General features: G+C 33.4%; 1 protein-coding gene across 1 annotated transcript in view; it reads left to right on the top strand.

The window, feature by feature from the left end:
* The window catches only part of LOC137628667 (uncharacterized protein PF3D7_1120000-like), a 16,421-nt gene extending 237 nt beyond the window's left edge, over positions 1-16,184 (top strand). Inside the window, exons 1-2 of the mRNA XM_068359820.1 lie at positions 1-120; positions 16,080-16,184. The exon at positions 1-120 is cut by the window's left edge and continues 237 nt beyond it. Coding sequence (XP_068215921.1) covers positions 1-120; positions 16,080-16,184 — 225 coding nt within the window. The remainder of the gene's footprint in view (positions 121-16,079) is intronic.
* The last annotated feature ends 326 nt before the right edge of the window (positions 16,185-16,510 follow it).

The following is a 16,510-nucleotide window of genomic DNA, read 5'->3' as shown; positions in this document are numbered from 1 at the left end:
GAAAAGGAAGTTGGTGAATTGAAAGCAGAAAGAACTGAACTGGAATCTGAATGCGCTGAAAGAGACTTTCAGATGAAGGAACATGGAAAATTGATGGAAAATCTCAGAAATGAAAATAAAGTAACGAAGAAAGAAAAAAATCAGAGAAATGAAAATAAAGTAATGAAGAAAGAACAAAATCAGAAAAATTAACTTGTAAAGGAATTGGAAAAGAAAGTTGGTGAATTGAAGGCAGAAAGAACTGAACTGGAATCTGAATGCGTCGAAAGAGACTTTCAGATGAAGGAACATGGAAAATTGATAGAAAATCTCAGAAATGAAAATAAAGTAATGAAGAAAAGAAAATCAGAAAAATGAACTAGTAAAGGAATTATAAAAAGAAGTTGGTGAATTGAAGGCAGAAAGAACTGAACTGGAATCTGAATGCGTCGAAAGAGACTTCCAGATGAAGGAACATGGAAAATTGGGGGAAAATCTCAGAAATGAAAATAAAGTAATGAAGAAAGAACAAAATCAGAAAAATGAACTAGTAAAGGAATTATAAAGAGAAGTTGGTGAATTGGATGCAGAAAGAACTGAAATGGAATCTGAATGCGTCGAAAGAGACTTCCAGATGAAGGAACATGGAAAATTGGTGGAAAATCTCAGAAATGAAAATAAAGTAATGAAGAAAGAAGAAAATCAGAAAAATGAACTAGTAAAGGAATTGGAAAAGGAAGTTGGTGAATTGAAGGCAGAAAGAACTGAACTGGAATCTGAATGCGTCGAAAGAGACTTCCAGATGAAGGAACATGGAAAATTGGTGGAAAATCTCAGAAATGAAAATAAAGTAATGAAGAAAGAACAAAATCAGAAAAATGAAATAGTAAACGAATTGGAAAAAGAAGTTGGTGAATTGAAGGCACAAAGAACTGAACTGGAATCTGAATGCGTCGAAAGAGACTTCCAGATGAAGGAACATGGAAAATTGGTGGAAAATCTCAGAAATGAAAATAAAGTAATGAAGAAAGAACAAAATCAGAAAAATGAACTAGTAAACGAATTGGAAAAAGAAGTTGGTGAATTGAAGGCACAAAGAACTGAACTGGAATCTGAATGCGTCGAAAGAGACTTCCAGATGAAGGAACATGGAAAATTGGTGGAAAATCTCAGAAATGAAAATAAAGTAATGAAGAAAGAACAAAATCAGAAAAATGAACTAGTAAAGGAATTTGAAAAAGAAGTTGGTGAATTGAAGGCAGAAAGAACTGAACTGGAATCTGAATGCGTCGAAAGAGACTTCCAGATGAAGGAACATGGAAAATTGGGGGAAAATCTCAGAAATGACAATAAAGTAATGAAGAAAGAAGAAAATCAGAAAAATGAACTAGTAAAGGAATTGGAAAAGGAAGTTGGTGAATTGAAGGCAGAAAGAACTGAACTGGAATCTGAATGCGTCGGAAGAGACTTTCAGATGAAGGAACATGGAAAATTGGTGGAAAATCTCAGAAATGAAAATAAAGTAATGAAGAAAGAAGAAAATCAGAAAAAGAACTAGTAAAGGAATTGGAAAAGGAAGTTGGTGAATTGAAGGCAGAAAGAACTGAACTGGAATCTGAATGCGTCGGAAGAGACTTTCAGATGAAGGAACATGGAAAATTGGTGGAAAATCTCAGAAATGAAAATAAAGTAATGAAGAAAGAAGAAAATCAGAAAAATGAACTAGTAAAGGAATTGGAAAAGGAAGTTGGTGAATTGAAGGCAGAAAGAACTGAACTGGAATCTGAATGCGTCGAAAGAGACTTTCAGATGAAGGAACATGGAAAATTGGTGGAAAATCTCAGAAATGAAAATAAAGTAATGAAGAAAGAAGAAAATCAGAAAAATGAACTAGTAAAGGAATTGGAAAAGGAAGTTGGTGAATTGAAGGCAGAAAGAACTGAACTGGAATCTGAATGCGTCGAAAGAGACTTTCAGATGAAGGAACATGGGAAATTGATGGAAAATCTCAGAAATGAAAATAAAGTAATGAAGAAAGAACAAAATCAGAAAAATGAAAATAAAGTAATGAAGAAAGAACAAAATCAGAAAAATGAACTAGTAAAGGAATTGGAAAAGGAAGTTGGTGAAGTGAAGGCAGAAAGAACTGAACTGGAATCTGAATGCGTCGAAAGAGACTTTCAGATGAAGGAACATGGAAAATTGATGGAAAATCTCAGAAATGAAAATAAAGTAATGAAGAAAGAACAAAATCAGGAAAATGAACTAGTAAAGGAATTGGAAAAGGAAGTTGGTGAAGTGAAGGCAGAAAGAACTGAACTGGAATCTGAATGCGTCGAAAGAGACTTCCAGATGAAGGAACATGGAAAATTGGGGGAAAATCTCAGAAATGAAAATAAAGTAATGAAGAAAGAACAAAATCAGGAAAATGAACTAGTAAAGGAATTGGAAAAGGAAGTTGGTGAATTGAAGGCAGAAAGAACTGAACTGGAATCTGAATGCGTCGAAAGAGACTTTCAGATGAAGGAACATGGAAAATTGATAGAAAATCTTAGAAATGAAATAAGAAAGAACAAAATCAGAAAAATGAAAATAAAGTAATGAAGAAAGAACAAAATCAGAAAAATGAACTAGTAAAGGAATTGGAAAAGGAAGTTGGTGAATTTGAAGACAGAAAAACTGAACTGGAATCTGAATGCGTCGAAAGAGACTTCCAGATGAAGGAACATGGAAAATTGATGGAAAATCTCAGAAATGAAAATAAAGTAATGAAGAAAGAAGAAAATCAGAAAAATGAACTAGTAAAGGAATTGGAAAAGGAAGTTGGTGAATTGAAGGCAGAAAGAACTGAACTGGAATCTGAATGCGTCGAAAGAGACTTTCAGATGAAGGAACATGGAAAATTGGTGGAAAATCTCAGAAATGAAAATAAAGTAATGAAGAAAGAACAAAATCAGAAAAATGAACTAGTAAAGGAATTGGAAAAGGAAGTTGGTGAATTGAAGACAGAAAAACTGAACTGGAATCTGAATGCGTCGAAGGAGACTTCCAGATGAAGGAACATGGAAAATTGGGGGGAAAATCTCAGAAATGAAAATAAAGTAATGAAGAAAGAAGAAAATCAGAAAAATGAACTAGTAAAGGAATTGGAAAAGGAAGTTGGTGAATTGAAGGCAGAAAGAACTGAACTGGAATCTGAATGCGTCGAAAGAGACTTCAGATGAAGAACATGGAAAATTGGTGGAAAATCTCAGAAATGAAAGAAGAAAGAACTCAGAAATGAAAATAAAGTAATGAAGAAAGAACAAAATCAGAAAAATGAACTAGTAAAGGAATTGGAAAAGGAAGTTGGTGAATTGAAGACAGAAAAACTGAACTGGAATCTGAATGCGTCGAAGGAGACTTCCAGATGAAGGAACATGGAAAATTGGTGGAAAATCTCAGAAATGAAAATAAAGTAATGAAGAAAGAACAAAATCAGGAAAATGAACTAGTAAAGGAATTGGAAAAGGAAGTTGGTGAATTGAAGGCAGAAAGAACTGAACTGGAATCTGAATGCGTCGAAAGAGACTTCCAGATGAAGGAACATGGAAAATTGGTGGAAAATCTCAGAAATGAAAATAAAGTAATGAAGAAAGAACAAAATCAGGAAAATGAACTAGTAAAGGAATTGGAAAAGGAAGTTGGTGAATTGAAGGCAGAAAGAACTGAACTGGAATCTGAATGCGTCGAAAGAGACTTTCAGATGAAGGAACATGGAAAATTGGGGGAAAATCTCAGAAATGAAAATAAAGTAATGAAGAAAGAACAAAATCAGGAAAATAACTAGCAAAGGAATTGAAAAAGGAAGTTGGTGAATTGAAGGCAGAAAGAACTGAACTGGAATCTGAATGCGTCTAAAGAGACTTTCAGATGAAGGAACATGGAAAATTGATAGAAAATCTCAGAAATGAAAGAAGAAAGAACAAAATCAGAAATGAAAATAAAGTAATGAAGAAAGAACAAAATCAGAAAAATAAACTAGTAAAGGAATTGGAAAAGAAAGTTGGTGAATTGAAGGCAGAAGAACTGAACTGGAATCTGAATGCGTCGGAAGAGACATCCAGATGAAGGAACTTGGGAAATTGATGGAAAATCTCAGAAATGAAAATAAAGTAATGAAGAAAGAACAAAATCAGGAAAATGAACTAGCAAAGGAATTGAAAAAGGAAGTTGGTGAATTGAAGGCAGAAAGAACTGAACTGGAATCTGAATGCGTCTAAAGAGACTTTCAGATGAAGGAACATGGAAAATTGATAGAAAATCTCAGAAATGAAAGAAGAAAGAACAAAATCAGAAAAATGAAAATAAAGTAATGAAGAAAGAACAAAATCAGAAAAATAAACTAGTAAAGGAATTGGAAAAGAAAGTTGGTGAATTGAAGGCAGAAGAACTGAACTGGAATCTGAATGCGTCGGAAGAGACATCCAGATGAAGGAACTTGGGAAATTGATGGAAAATCTCAGAAATGAAAATAAAGTAATGAAGAAAGAACAAAATCAGGAAAATGAACTAGTAAAGGAATTGGAAAAGGAAGTTGGTGAATTGAAGGCAGAAGAACTGAACTGGAATCTGAATGCGTCGAAAGAGACTTCCAGATGAAGGAACATGGAAAATTGATAGAAAATCTCAGAAATGTAAAGTAATGAAGAAAGAACAAAATCAGAAAAATGAAAATAAAGTAATGAAGAAAGAACAAAATCAGAAAAATGAACTAGTAAAGGAATTGGAAAAGGAAGTTGGTGAATTGAAGGCAGAAAGAACTGAACTGGAATCTGAATGCGTCGAAAGAGACTTCCAGATGAAGGAACATGGAAAATTGATGGAAAATCTCAGAAATGAAAATAAAGTAATGAAGAAAGAACAAAATCAGAAAAATGAACTAGTAAAGGAATTTGAAAAGGAAGTTGGTGAATTGAAGGCAGAAAGAACTGAACTGGAATCTGAATGCGTCGAAAGAGACTTCCAGATGAAGGAACATGGAAAATTGATGGAAAATCTCAGAAATGAAAATAAAGTAATGAAGAAAGAACAAAATCAGAAAAATGAACTAGTAAAGGAATTTGAAAAGGAAGTTGGTGAATTGAAGGCAGAAAGAACTGAACTGGAATCTGAATGCGTCGAAAGAGACTTCCAGATGAAGGAACATGGAAAATTGATGGAAAATCTCAGAAATGAAAATAAAGTAATGAAGAAAGAACAAAATCAGAAAAATGAACTAGTAAAGGAATTTGAAAAGGAAGTTGGTGAATTGAAGGCAGAAAGAACTGAACTGGAATCTGAATGCGTCGAAAGAGACTTCCAGATGAAGGAACATGGAAAATTGATGGAAAATCTCAGAAATGAAAATAAAGTAATGAAGAAAGAACAAAATCAGAAAAATGAACTAGTAAAGGAATTTGAAAAGGAAGTTGGTGAATTGAAGGCAGAAAGAACTGAACTGGAATCTGAATGCGTCGAAAGAGACTTCCAGATGAAGGAACATGGAAAATTGATGGAAAATCTCAGAAATGAAAATAAAGTAATGAAGAAAGAACAAAATCAGAAAAATGAACTAGTAAAGGAATTTGAAAAGGAAGTTGGTGAATTGAAGGCAGAAAGAACTGAACTGGAATCTGAATGCGTCGAAAGAGACTTCCAGATGAAGGAACATGGAAAATTGATGGAAAATCTCAGAAATGAAAATAAAGTAATGAAGAAAGAACAAAATCAGAAAAATGAACTAGTAAACGAATTGGAAAAGGAAGTTGGTGAATTGAAGGCAGAAAGAACTGAACTGGAATCTGAATGCGTCGAAAGAGACTTCCAGATGAAGGAACATGGAAAATTGATGGAAAATCTCAGAAATGAAAATAAAGTAATGAAGAAAGAACAAAATCAGAAAAATGAACTAGTAAAGGAATTTGAAAAGGAAGTTGGTGAATTGAAGGCAGAAAGAACTGAACTGGAATCTGAATGCGTCGAAAGAGACTTTCAGATGAAGGAACATGGAAAATTGATGGAAAATCTCAGAAATGAAAATAAAGTAATGAAGAAAGAACAAAATCAGAAAAATGAACTAGTAAAGGAATTGGAAAAGGAAGTTGGTGAATTGAAGGCAGAAAGAACTGAACTGGAATCTGAATGCGTCGAAAGAGACTTCCAGATGAAGGAACATGGAAAATTGATGGAAAATCTCAGAAATGAAAATAAAGTAATGAAGAAAGAACAAAATCAGAAAAATGAACTAGTAAAGGAATTTGAAAAGGAAGTTGGTGAATTGAAGGCAGAAAGAACTGAACTGGAATCTGAATGCGTCGAAAGAGACTTTCAGATGAAGGAACATGGAAAATTGATGGAAAATCTCAGAAATGAAAATAAAGTAATGAAGAAAGAACAAAATCAGAAAAATGAACTAGTAAAGGAATTTGAAAAGGAAGTTGGTGAATTGAAGGCAGAAAGAACTGAACTGGAATCTGAATGCGTCGAAAGAGACTTTCAGATGAAGGAACATGGAAAATTGGGGGAAAATCTCAGAAATGAAAATAAAGTAATCTCAGAAATGAAAATAAAGTAATGAAGAAAGAACAAAATCAGAAAAATAACTAGTAAAGGAATTGGAAAAGGAAGTTGGTGAATTGAAGGCAGAAAGAACTGAACTGGAATCTGAATGCGTCGAAAGAGACTTTCAGATGAAGGAACATGGAAAATTGATGGAAAATCTCAGAAATGAAAATAAAGTAATGAAGAAAGAACAAAATCAGGAAAATGAACTAGTAAAGGAATTGGAAAAGGAAGTTGGTGAATTGAAGGCAGAAAGAACTGAACTGGAATCTGAATGCGTCGAAAGAGACTTCCAGATGAAGGAACATGGAAAATTGATGGAAAATCTCAGAAATGAAAATAAAGTAATGAAGAAAGAACAAAATCAGGAAAATGAACTAGTAAAGGAATTGGAAAAGGAAGTTGGTGAATTGAAGGCAGAAAGAACTGAACTGGAATCTGAATGCGTCGAAAGAGACTTCCAGATGAAGGAACATGGAAAATTGGGGGAAAATCTCAGAAATGAAAATAAAGTAATGAAGAAAGAAGAAAATCAGAAAAATGAAATAGTAAAGGAATTGGAAAATAAGTTGGTGAATTGAAGGCAGAAAGAACTGAACTGGAATCTGAATGCGTCGAAAGAGACTTCCAGATGAAGGAACATGGAAAATTGGGGGAAAATCTCAGAAATGAAAATAAAGTAATGAAGAAAGAACAAAATCAGGAAAATGAACTAGCAAAGGAATTGGAAAAGGAAGTTGGTGAATTGAAGGCAGAAAGAACTGAACTGGAATCTGAATGCGTCGAAAGAGACTTCCAGATGAAGGAACATGGAAAATTGGGGGAAAATCTCAGAAATGAAAATAAAGTAATGAAGAAAGAACAAAATCAGGAAAATGAACTAGCAAAGGAATTGGAAAAGAAAGTTGGTGAATTGAAGGCAGAAAGAACTGAACTGGAATCTGAATGCGTCGAAAGAGACTTCCAGATGAAGGAACATGGAAAATTGATGGAAAATCTCAGAAATGAAAATAAAGTAATGAAGAAAGAAGAAAATCAGAAAAATGAACCAGTAAAGGAATTGGAAAAGGAAGTTGGTGAATTGAAGGCAGAAAGAACTGAACTGGAATCTGAATGCGTCGAAAGAGACTTCCAGATGAAGGAACATGGAAAATTGATGGAAAATCTCAGAAATGAAAATAAAGTAATGAAGAAAGAACAAAATCAGAAAAATGAACTAGTAAAGGAATTGGAAAAGGAAGTTGGTGAATTGAAGACAGAAAAACTGAACTGGAATCTGAATGCGTCGAAGGAGACTTCCAGATGAAGGAACATGGAAAATTGGTGGAAAATCTCAGAAATGAAAATAAAGTAATGAAGAAAGAAGAAAATCAGAAAAATGAACTAGCAAAGGAATTGAAAAAGGAAGTTGGTGAATTGAAGGCAGAAAGAACTGAACTGGAATCTGAATGCGTCGAAAGAGACTTCTAGATGAAGAAACATGGAAAATTGGTGGAAAATCTCAGAAATGAAAGAAGAAAGAACAAAATCAGAAAAATGAAAATAAAGTAATGAAGAAAGAACAAAATCAGAAAAATGAACTAGTAAAGGAATTGGAAAAGGAAGTTGGTGAATTGAAGACAGAAAAACTGAACTGGAATCTGAATGCGTCGAAGGAGACTTCCAGATGAAGGAACATGGAAAATTGGTGGAAAATCTCAGAAATGAAAATAAAGTAATGAAGAAAGAACAAAATCAGGAAAATGAACTAGTAAAGGAATTTGAAAAGGAAGTTGGTGAATTGAAGGCAGAAAGAACTGAACTGGAATCTGAATGCGTCTAAAGAGACTTCTAGATGAAGAAACATGGAAAATTGGTGGAAAATCTCAGAAATGAAAGAAGAAAGAACAAAATCAGAAAAATGAAAATAAAGTAATGAAGAAAGAACAAAATCAGGAAAATGAACTAGTAAAGGAATTGGAAAAGGAAGTTGGTGAATTGAAGGCAGAAAGAACTGAACTGGAATCTGAATGCGTCTAAAGAGACTTCTAGATGAAGAAACATGGAAAATTGGTGGAAAATCTCAGAAATGAAAATAAAGTAATGAAGAAAGAAGAAAATCAGAAAAATGAACTAGTAAAGGAATTTGAAAAGGAAGTTGGTGAATTGAAGGCAGAAAGAACTGAACTGGAATCTGAATGCGTCGAAAGAGACTTCCTGATGAAGGAACATGGAAAATTGATGGAAAATCTCAGAAATGAAAATAAAGTAATGAAGAAAGAACAAAATCAGGAAAATGAACTAGTAAAGGAATTTGAAAAGGAAGTTGGTGAATTGAAGGCAGAAAGAACTGAACTGGAATCTGAATGCGTCTAAAGAGACTTCTAGATGAAGAAACATGGAAAATTGGTGGAAAATCTCAGAAATGAAAGAAGAAAGAACAAAATCAGAAAAATGAAAATAAAGTAATGAAGAAAGAACAAAATCAGGAAAATGAACTAGTAAAGGAATTGGAAAAGGAAGTTGGTGAATTGAAGGCAGAAAGAACTGAACTGGAATCTGAATGCGTCTAAAGAGACTTCTAGATGAAGAAACATGGAAAATTGGTGGAAAATCTCAGAAATGAAAATAAAGTAATGAAGAAAGAAGAAAATCAGAAAAATGAACTAGTAAAGGAATTTGAAAAGGAAGTTGGTGAATTGAAGGCAGAAAGAACTGAACTGGAATCTGAATGCGTCGAAAGAGACTTCCAGATGAAGGAACATGGAAAATTGATGGAAAATCTCAGAAATGAAAATAAAGTAATGAAGAAAGAACAAAATCAGAAAAATGAACTAGTAAAGGAATTTGAAAAGGAAGTTGGTGAATTGAAGGCAGAAAGAACTGAACTGGAATCTGAATGCGTCGAAAGAGACTTTCAGATGAAGGAACATGGAAAATTGGGGGAAAATCTCAGAAATGAAAATAAAGTAATGAAGAAAGAACAAAATCAGAAAAATGAACTAGTAAAGGAATTTGAAAAGGAAGTTGGTGAATTGAAGGCAGAAAGAACTGAACTGGAATCTGAATGCGTCGAAAGAGACTTCCAGATGAAGGAACATGGAAAATTGATGGAAAATCTCAGAAATGAAAATAAAGTAATGAAGAAAGAACAAAATCAGAAAAATGAAAATAAAGTAATGAAGAAAGAACAAAATCAGAAAAATTAACTAGTAAAGGAATTTGAAAAGGAAGTTGGTGAATTGAAGGCAGAAAGAACTGAACTGGAATCTGAATGCGTCGAAAGAGACTTCCAGATGAAGGAACATGGAAAATTGGTGGAAAATCTCAGAAATGAAAATAAAGTAATGAAGAAAGAACAAAATCAGAAAAATGAAAATAAAGTAATGAAGAAAGAACAAAATCAGAAAAATGAACTAGTAAAGGAATTTGAAAAGGAAGTTGGTGAATTGAAGGCAGAAAGAACTGAACTGGAATCTGAATGCGTCGAAAGAGACTTCCAGATGAAGGAACATGGAAAATTGATGGCAAATCTCAGAAATGAAAATAAAGTAATGAAGAAAGAAGAAAATCAGAAAAATGAACTAGTAAAGGAATTTGAAAAGGAAGTTGGTGAATTGAAGGCAGAAAGAACTGAACTGGAATCTGAATGCGTCGAAAGAGACTTTCAGATGAAGGAACATGGAAAATTGGGGGAAAATCTCAGAAATGAAAATAAAGTAATGAAGAAAGAACAAAATCAGAAAAATGAAAATAAAGTAATGAAGAAAGAACAAAATCAGAAAAATTAACTAGTAAAGGAATTGGAAAAGGAAGTTGGTGAATTGAAGGCATGAAAGAAGTGAACTGGAATCTGAATGCGTCGAAAGAGACTTTCAGATGAAGGAACATGGAAAATTGATGGAAAATCTCAGAAATGAAAATAAAGTAATGAAGAAAGAACAAAATCAGGAAAATGAACTAGTAAAGGAATTGGAAAAGGAAGTTGGTGAATTGAAGGCAGAAAGAACTGAACTGGAATCTGAATGCGTCGAAAGAGACTTCCAGATGAAGGAACATGGAAAATTGATGGAAAATCTCAGAAATGAAAATAAAGTGATGAAGAAAGAACAAAATCAGGAAAATGAACTAGTAAACGAATTGGAAAAGGAAGTTGGTGAATTGAAGGCAGAAAGAACTGAACTGGAATCTGAATGCGTCGAAAGAGACTTCCAGATGAAGGAACATGGAAAATTGGGGGAAAATCTCAGAAATGAAAATAAAGTAATGAAGAAAGAACAAAATCAGGAAAATGAACTAGCAAAGGAATTGAAAAAGGAAGTTGGTGAATTGAAGGCAGAAAGAACTGAACTGGAATCTGAATGCGTCGAAAGAGACTTCCAGATGAAGGAACATGGAAAATTGATGGAAAATCTCAGAAATGAAAATAAAGTGATGAAGAAAGAACAAAATCAGGAAAATGAACTAGTAAACGAATTGGAAAAGGAAGTTGGTGAATTGAAGGCAGAAAGAACTGAACTGGAATCTGAATGCGTCGAAAGAGACTTCCAGATGAAGGAACATGGAAAATTGGGGGAAAATCTCAGAAATGAAAATAAAGTAATGAAGAAAGAACAAAATCAGGAAAATGAACTAGCAAAGGAATTGGAAAAGAAAGTTGGTGAATTGAAGGCAGAAAGAACTGAACTGGAATCTGAATGCGTCGAAAGAGACTTCCAGATGAAGGAACATGGAAAATTGATGGAAAATCTCAGAAATGAAAATAAAGTAATGAAGAAAGAAGAAAATCAGAAAAATGAACCAGTAAACGAATTGGAAAAGGAAGTTGATGAATTGAAGGCAGAAAGAACTGAACTGGAATCTGAATGCGTCGAAAGAGACTTCCAGATGAAGGAACATGGAAAATTGATGGAAAATCTCAGAAATGAAAATAAAGTAATGAAGAAAGAACAAAATCAGAAAAATGAACTAGTAAAGGCATTGGAAAAGGAAGTTGGTGAATTGAAGGCAGAAAGAACTGAACTGGAATCTGAATGCGTCGAAAGAGACTTCCAGATGAAGGAACATGGAAAATTGATGGAAAATCTCAGAAATGAAAATAAAGTAATGAAGAAAGAACAAAATCAGAAAAATGAACTAGTAAAGGCATTGGAAAAGGAAGTTGGTGAATTGAAGGCAGAAAGAACTGAACTGGAATCTGAATGCGTCGAAAGAGACTTCCAGATGAAGGAACATGGAAAATTGATAGAAAATCTCAGAAATAAAAATAAAGTAATGAAGAAAGAACAAAATCAGAAAAATGAACTAGTAAAGGAATTGGAAAAGGAAGTTGGTGAATTGAAGGCAGAAGAACTGAACTGGAATCTGAATGCGTCGAAAGAGACTTCCAGATGAAGGAACATGGAAAATTGATGGAAAATCTCAGAAATGAAAATAAAGTAATGAAGAAAGAACAAAATCAGAAAAATGAACTAGTAAAGGAATTGGAAAAGGAAGTTGGTGAATTGAAGGCAGAAAGAACTGAACTGGAATCTGAATGCGTCGAAAGAGACTTCCAGATGAAGGAACATGGAAAATTGATGGAAAATCTCAGAAATGAAAATAAAGTAATGAAGAAAGAACAAAATCAGAAAAATAAAAATAAAGTAATGAAGAAAGAACAAATTCAGAAAAATGAACTGGTAAACGAATTGGAAAAGAAAGTTGGTGAATTGAAGGCAGAAAGAACTGAACTGGAATCTGAATGCGTCGAAAGAGACTTTCAGATGAAGGAACATGGAAAATTGATGGAAAATCTCAGAAATGAAAATAAAGTAATGAAGAAAGAAGAAAATCAGAAAAATGAAAATAAAGTAATGAAGAAAGAACAAAATCAGAAAAATGAACTAGTAAACGAATTGGAAAAGAAAGTTGGTGAATTGAAGGCAGAAAGAACTGAACTGGAATATGAATGCGTCGAAAGAGACTTCCAGATGAAGGAACATGGAAAATTGGTGGAAAATCTCAGAAATGAAAATAAAGTAATGAAGAAAGAAGAAAATCAGAAAAATGAACTAGTAAACGAATTGGAAAAGGAAGTTGGTGAATTGAAGGCAGAAAGAACTGAACTGGAATCTGAATGCGTCGAAAGAGACTTTCAGATGAAGGAACATGGAAAATTGATGGAAAATCTCAGAAATGAAAATAAAGTAATGAAGAAAAAACAAAATCAGAAAAATGAACTAGTAAACGAATTGGAAAAGAAAGTTGGTGAATTGAAGGCAGAAAGAACTGAACTGGAATATGAATGCGTCGAAAGAGACTTTCAGATGAAGGAACATGGAAAATTGATGGAAAATCTCAGAAATGAAAATAAAGTAATGAAGAAAAAACAAAATCAGAAAAATGAACTAGTAAACGAATTGGAAAAGGAAGTTGGTGAATTGAAGGCAGAAAGAACTGAACTGGAATCTGAATGCGTCGAAAGAGACTTTCAGATGAAGGAACATGGAAAATTGATGGAAAATCTCAGAAATGAAAATAAAGTAATGAAGAAAAAACAAAATCAGAAAAATGAACTAGTAAACGAATTGGAAAAGAAAGTTGGTGAATTGAAGGCAGAAAGAACTGAACTGGAATATGAATGCGTCGAAAGAGACTTCCAGATGAAGGAACATGGAAAATTGGTGGAAAATCTCAGAAATGAAAATAAAGTAATGAAGAAAGAAGAAAATCAGAAAAATGAACTAGTAAACGAATTGGAAAAGGAAGTTGGTGAATTGAAGGCAGAAAGAACTGAACTGGAATCTGAATGCGTCGAAAGAGACTTTCAGATGAAGGAACATGGAAAATTGATGGAAAATATCAGAAATGAAAATAAAGTAATGAAGAAAGAACAAAATCAGAAAAATGAACTAGTAAACGAATTGGAAAAGGAAGTTGGTGAATTGAAGGCAGAAAGAACTGAACTGGAATCTGAATGCGTCGAAAGAGACTTTCAGATGAAGGAACATGGAAAATTGATGGAAAATCTCAGAAATGAAAATAAAGTAATGAAGAAAGAAGAAAATCAGAAAAATGAACTAGTAAACGAATTGGAAAAGAAAGTTGGTGAATTGAAGGCAGAAAGAACTGAACTGGAATATGAATGCGTCGAAAGAGACTTCCAGATGAAGGAACATGGAAAATTGGTGGAAAATCTCAGAAATGAAAATAAAGTAATGAAGAAAGAAGAAAATCAGAAAAATGAACTAGTAAACGAATTGGAAAAGGAAGTTGGTGAATTGAAGGCAGAAAGAACTGAACTGGAATCTGAATGCGTCGAAAGAGACTTTCAGATGAAGGAACATGGAAAATTGATGGAAAATATCAGAAATGAAAATAAAGTAATGAAGAAAGAACAAAATCAGAAAAATGAACTAGTAAAGGAATTGGAAAAGGAAGTTGGTGAATTGAAGGCAGAAAGAACTGAACTGGAATCTGAATGCGTCAAAAGAGACTTCCAGATGAAGGAACATGGAAAATTGATGGAAAATATCAGAAATGAAAATAAAGTAATGAAGAAAGAACAAAATCAGAAAAATGAACTAGTAAACGAATTGGAAAAGGAAGTTGGTGAATTGAAGGCAGAAAGAACTGAACTGGAATCTGAATGCGTCGAAAGAGACTTCCAGATGAAGGAACATGGAAAATTGATGGAAAATATCAGAAATGAAAATAAAGTAATGAAGAAAGAACAAAATCAGAAAAATGAACTAGTAAAGGAATTGGAAAAGGAAGTTGGTGAATTGAAGGCAGAAAGAACTGAACTGGAATCTGAATGCGTCAAAAGAGACTTCCAGATAAAGGAACATGGAAAATTGATGGAAAATCTCAGAAATGAAAATAAAGTAATGAAGAAAGAACAAAATCAGAAAAATGAACTAGTAAAGTAATTGGAAAAGGAAGTTGGTGAATTGAAGGCAGAAAGAACTGAACTGGAATCTGAATGCGTCGAAAGAGACTTCCAGATAAAGGAACATGGAAAATTGATGGAAAATCTCAGAAATGAAAATAAAGTAATGAAGAAAGAACAAAATCAGAAAAAATGAAAATAAAGTAATGAAGAAAGAACAAAATCAGAAAAATGAACTAGTAAAGGAATTGGAAAAGAAAGTTGGTGAATTGAAGGCAGAAAGAACTGAACTGGAATCTGAATGCGTCGAAAGAGACTTTCAGATGAAGGAACATGGAAAATTGATAGAAAATCTCAGAAATGAAAATAAAGTAATGAAGAAAGAACAAAATCAGAAAAATGAACTAGTAAAGGAATTGGAAAAGAAAGTTGGTGAATTGAAGGCAGAAAGAACTGAACTGGAATCTGAATGCGTCGAAAGAGACTTCCAGATGAAGGAACATGGAAAATTGATAGAAAATCTCAGAAATGAAAATAAAGTAATGAAGAAAGAACAAAATCAGAAAAAATGAAAATAAAGTAATGAAGAAAGAACAAAATCAGAAAAATGAACTAGTAAAGGAATTGGAAAAGAAAGTTGGTGAATTGAAGGCAGAAAGAACTGAACTGGAATCTGAATGCGTCGAAAGTGACTTTCAGATGAAGGAACATGGAAAATTGATAGAAAATCTCAGAAATGAAAATAAAGTAATGAAGAAAGAACAAAATCAGAAAAATGAACTAGTAAAGGAATTGGAAAAGAAAGTTGGTGAATTGAAGGCAGAAAGAACTGAACTGGAATCTGAATGCGTCGAAAGAGACTTCCAGATGAAGGAACATGGAAAATTGATGGAAAATCTCAGAAATGAAAATAAAGTAATGAAGAAAGAACAAAATCAGGAAAATGAACTAGTAAACGAATTGCAAAAGGAAGTTGGTGAATAGAAGGCAGAAAGAACTGAACTGGAATATGAATGCGTCGAAAGAGACTTCCAGATGAAGGAACATGGAAAATTGGTGGAAAATCTCAGAAATGAAAATAAAGTAATGAAGAAAAAACAAAATCAGGAAAATGAACTAGTAAAGGAATTTGAAAAGGAAGTTGGTGAATTGAAGGCAGAAAGAACTGAACTGGAATCTGAATGCGTCGAAAGAGACTTTCAGATGAAGGAACATGGAAAATTGATGGAAAATCTCAGAAATGAAAATAAAGTAATGAAGAAAGAACAAAATCAGAAAAATAAACTAGTAAAGGAATTGAAAAAGGAAGTTGGTGAATTGAAGGCAGAAAAAACTGTCCTTGAATCTGAATGCATCAAAAAAGACCTTCAGATGAAGGAACATGAAAAATTGATGGAAAATATCAGAAATGAAAACGAAGTACTGAAGGAAGAGCAAAATCCGAAAAATGTACTTGTAAATGAATTGGAAAAGGAAATTGGTTAATTGAAGTAAGAGAGAGAGAAAATTAAATCTGACATGGCGCAAGATTATGAAAAACCTTGAGATAATGGAACGAAATATGATTGCGGAGAAGTTTGAAACTGAAAACGAAGAAATTAAAAAGGAGAATATTAAGAACATCGAGTAACTGAATAAACTGAAAATTGTTGTTTGTGAACTGAAGGCAGAAAAGGACAAGCTGGTAGCTGAGAAGGCGGAAGTTCATAAAGCTGATAATAAGAACGAACATAAGAAGAAAAGCTTAGTGATGGCTGGATTATTTGCGTAGATGGATAACAGGCCCAAAGAGGTAGTAGATATTTTCATCGAGGCCCTGAGTATGGAGGCGCACTACGAAAAAGAAACAGCTCTTTTGCATGTCCTTCGGGCTGGAGCGAACTCAGCCACTGAGAAGCCTCCTCATATGGATATTTTTTTGGACTGTTCGATGGCTATCGGGAAAGGTCTGGAGGGGTGGAAAGTGTACATGTTACGAGGAAGGCACCTCGTCAAACTTGACATTTTCGACGCTGCCTTGAAGGACTTCGAAACAGTAAAGATTAAGAAATCAGATAATTTTTTTAAAAATCATAGAAGATACTAAAGCACTGCAGA

This window comes from Palaemon carinicauda, chromosome 36 (genome assembly GCF_036898095.1).
Source record: "Palaemon carinicauda isolate YSFRI2023 chromosome 36, ASM3689809v2, whole genome shotgun sequence".
NCBI classification, from domain to species: domain Eukaryota; kingdom Metazoa; phylum Arthropoda; class Malacostraca; order Decapoda; family Palaemonidae; genus Palaemon; species Palaemon carinicauda.
This window is presented reverse-complemented; position numbering and strand designations above follow the sequence as displayed.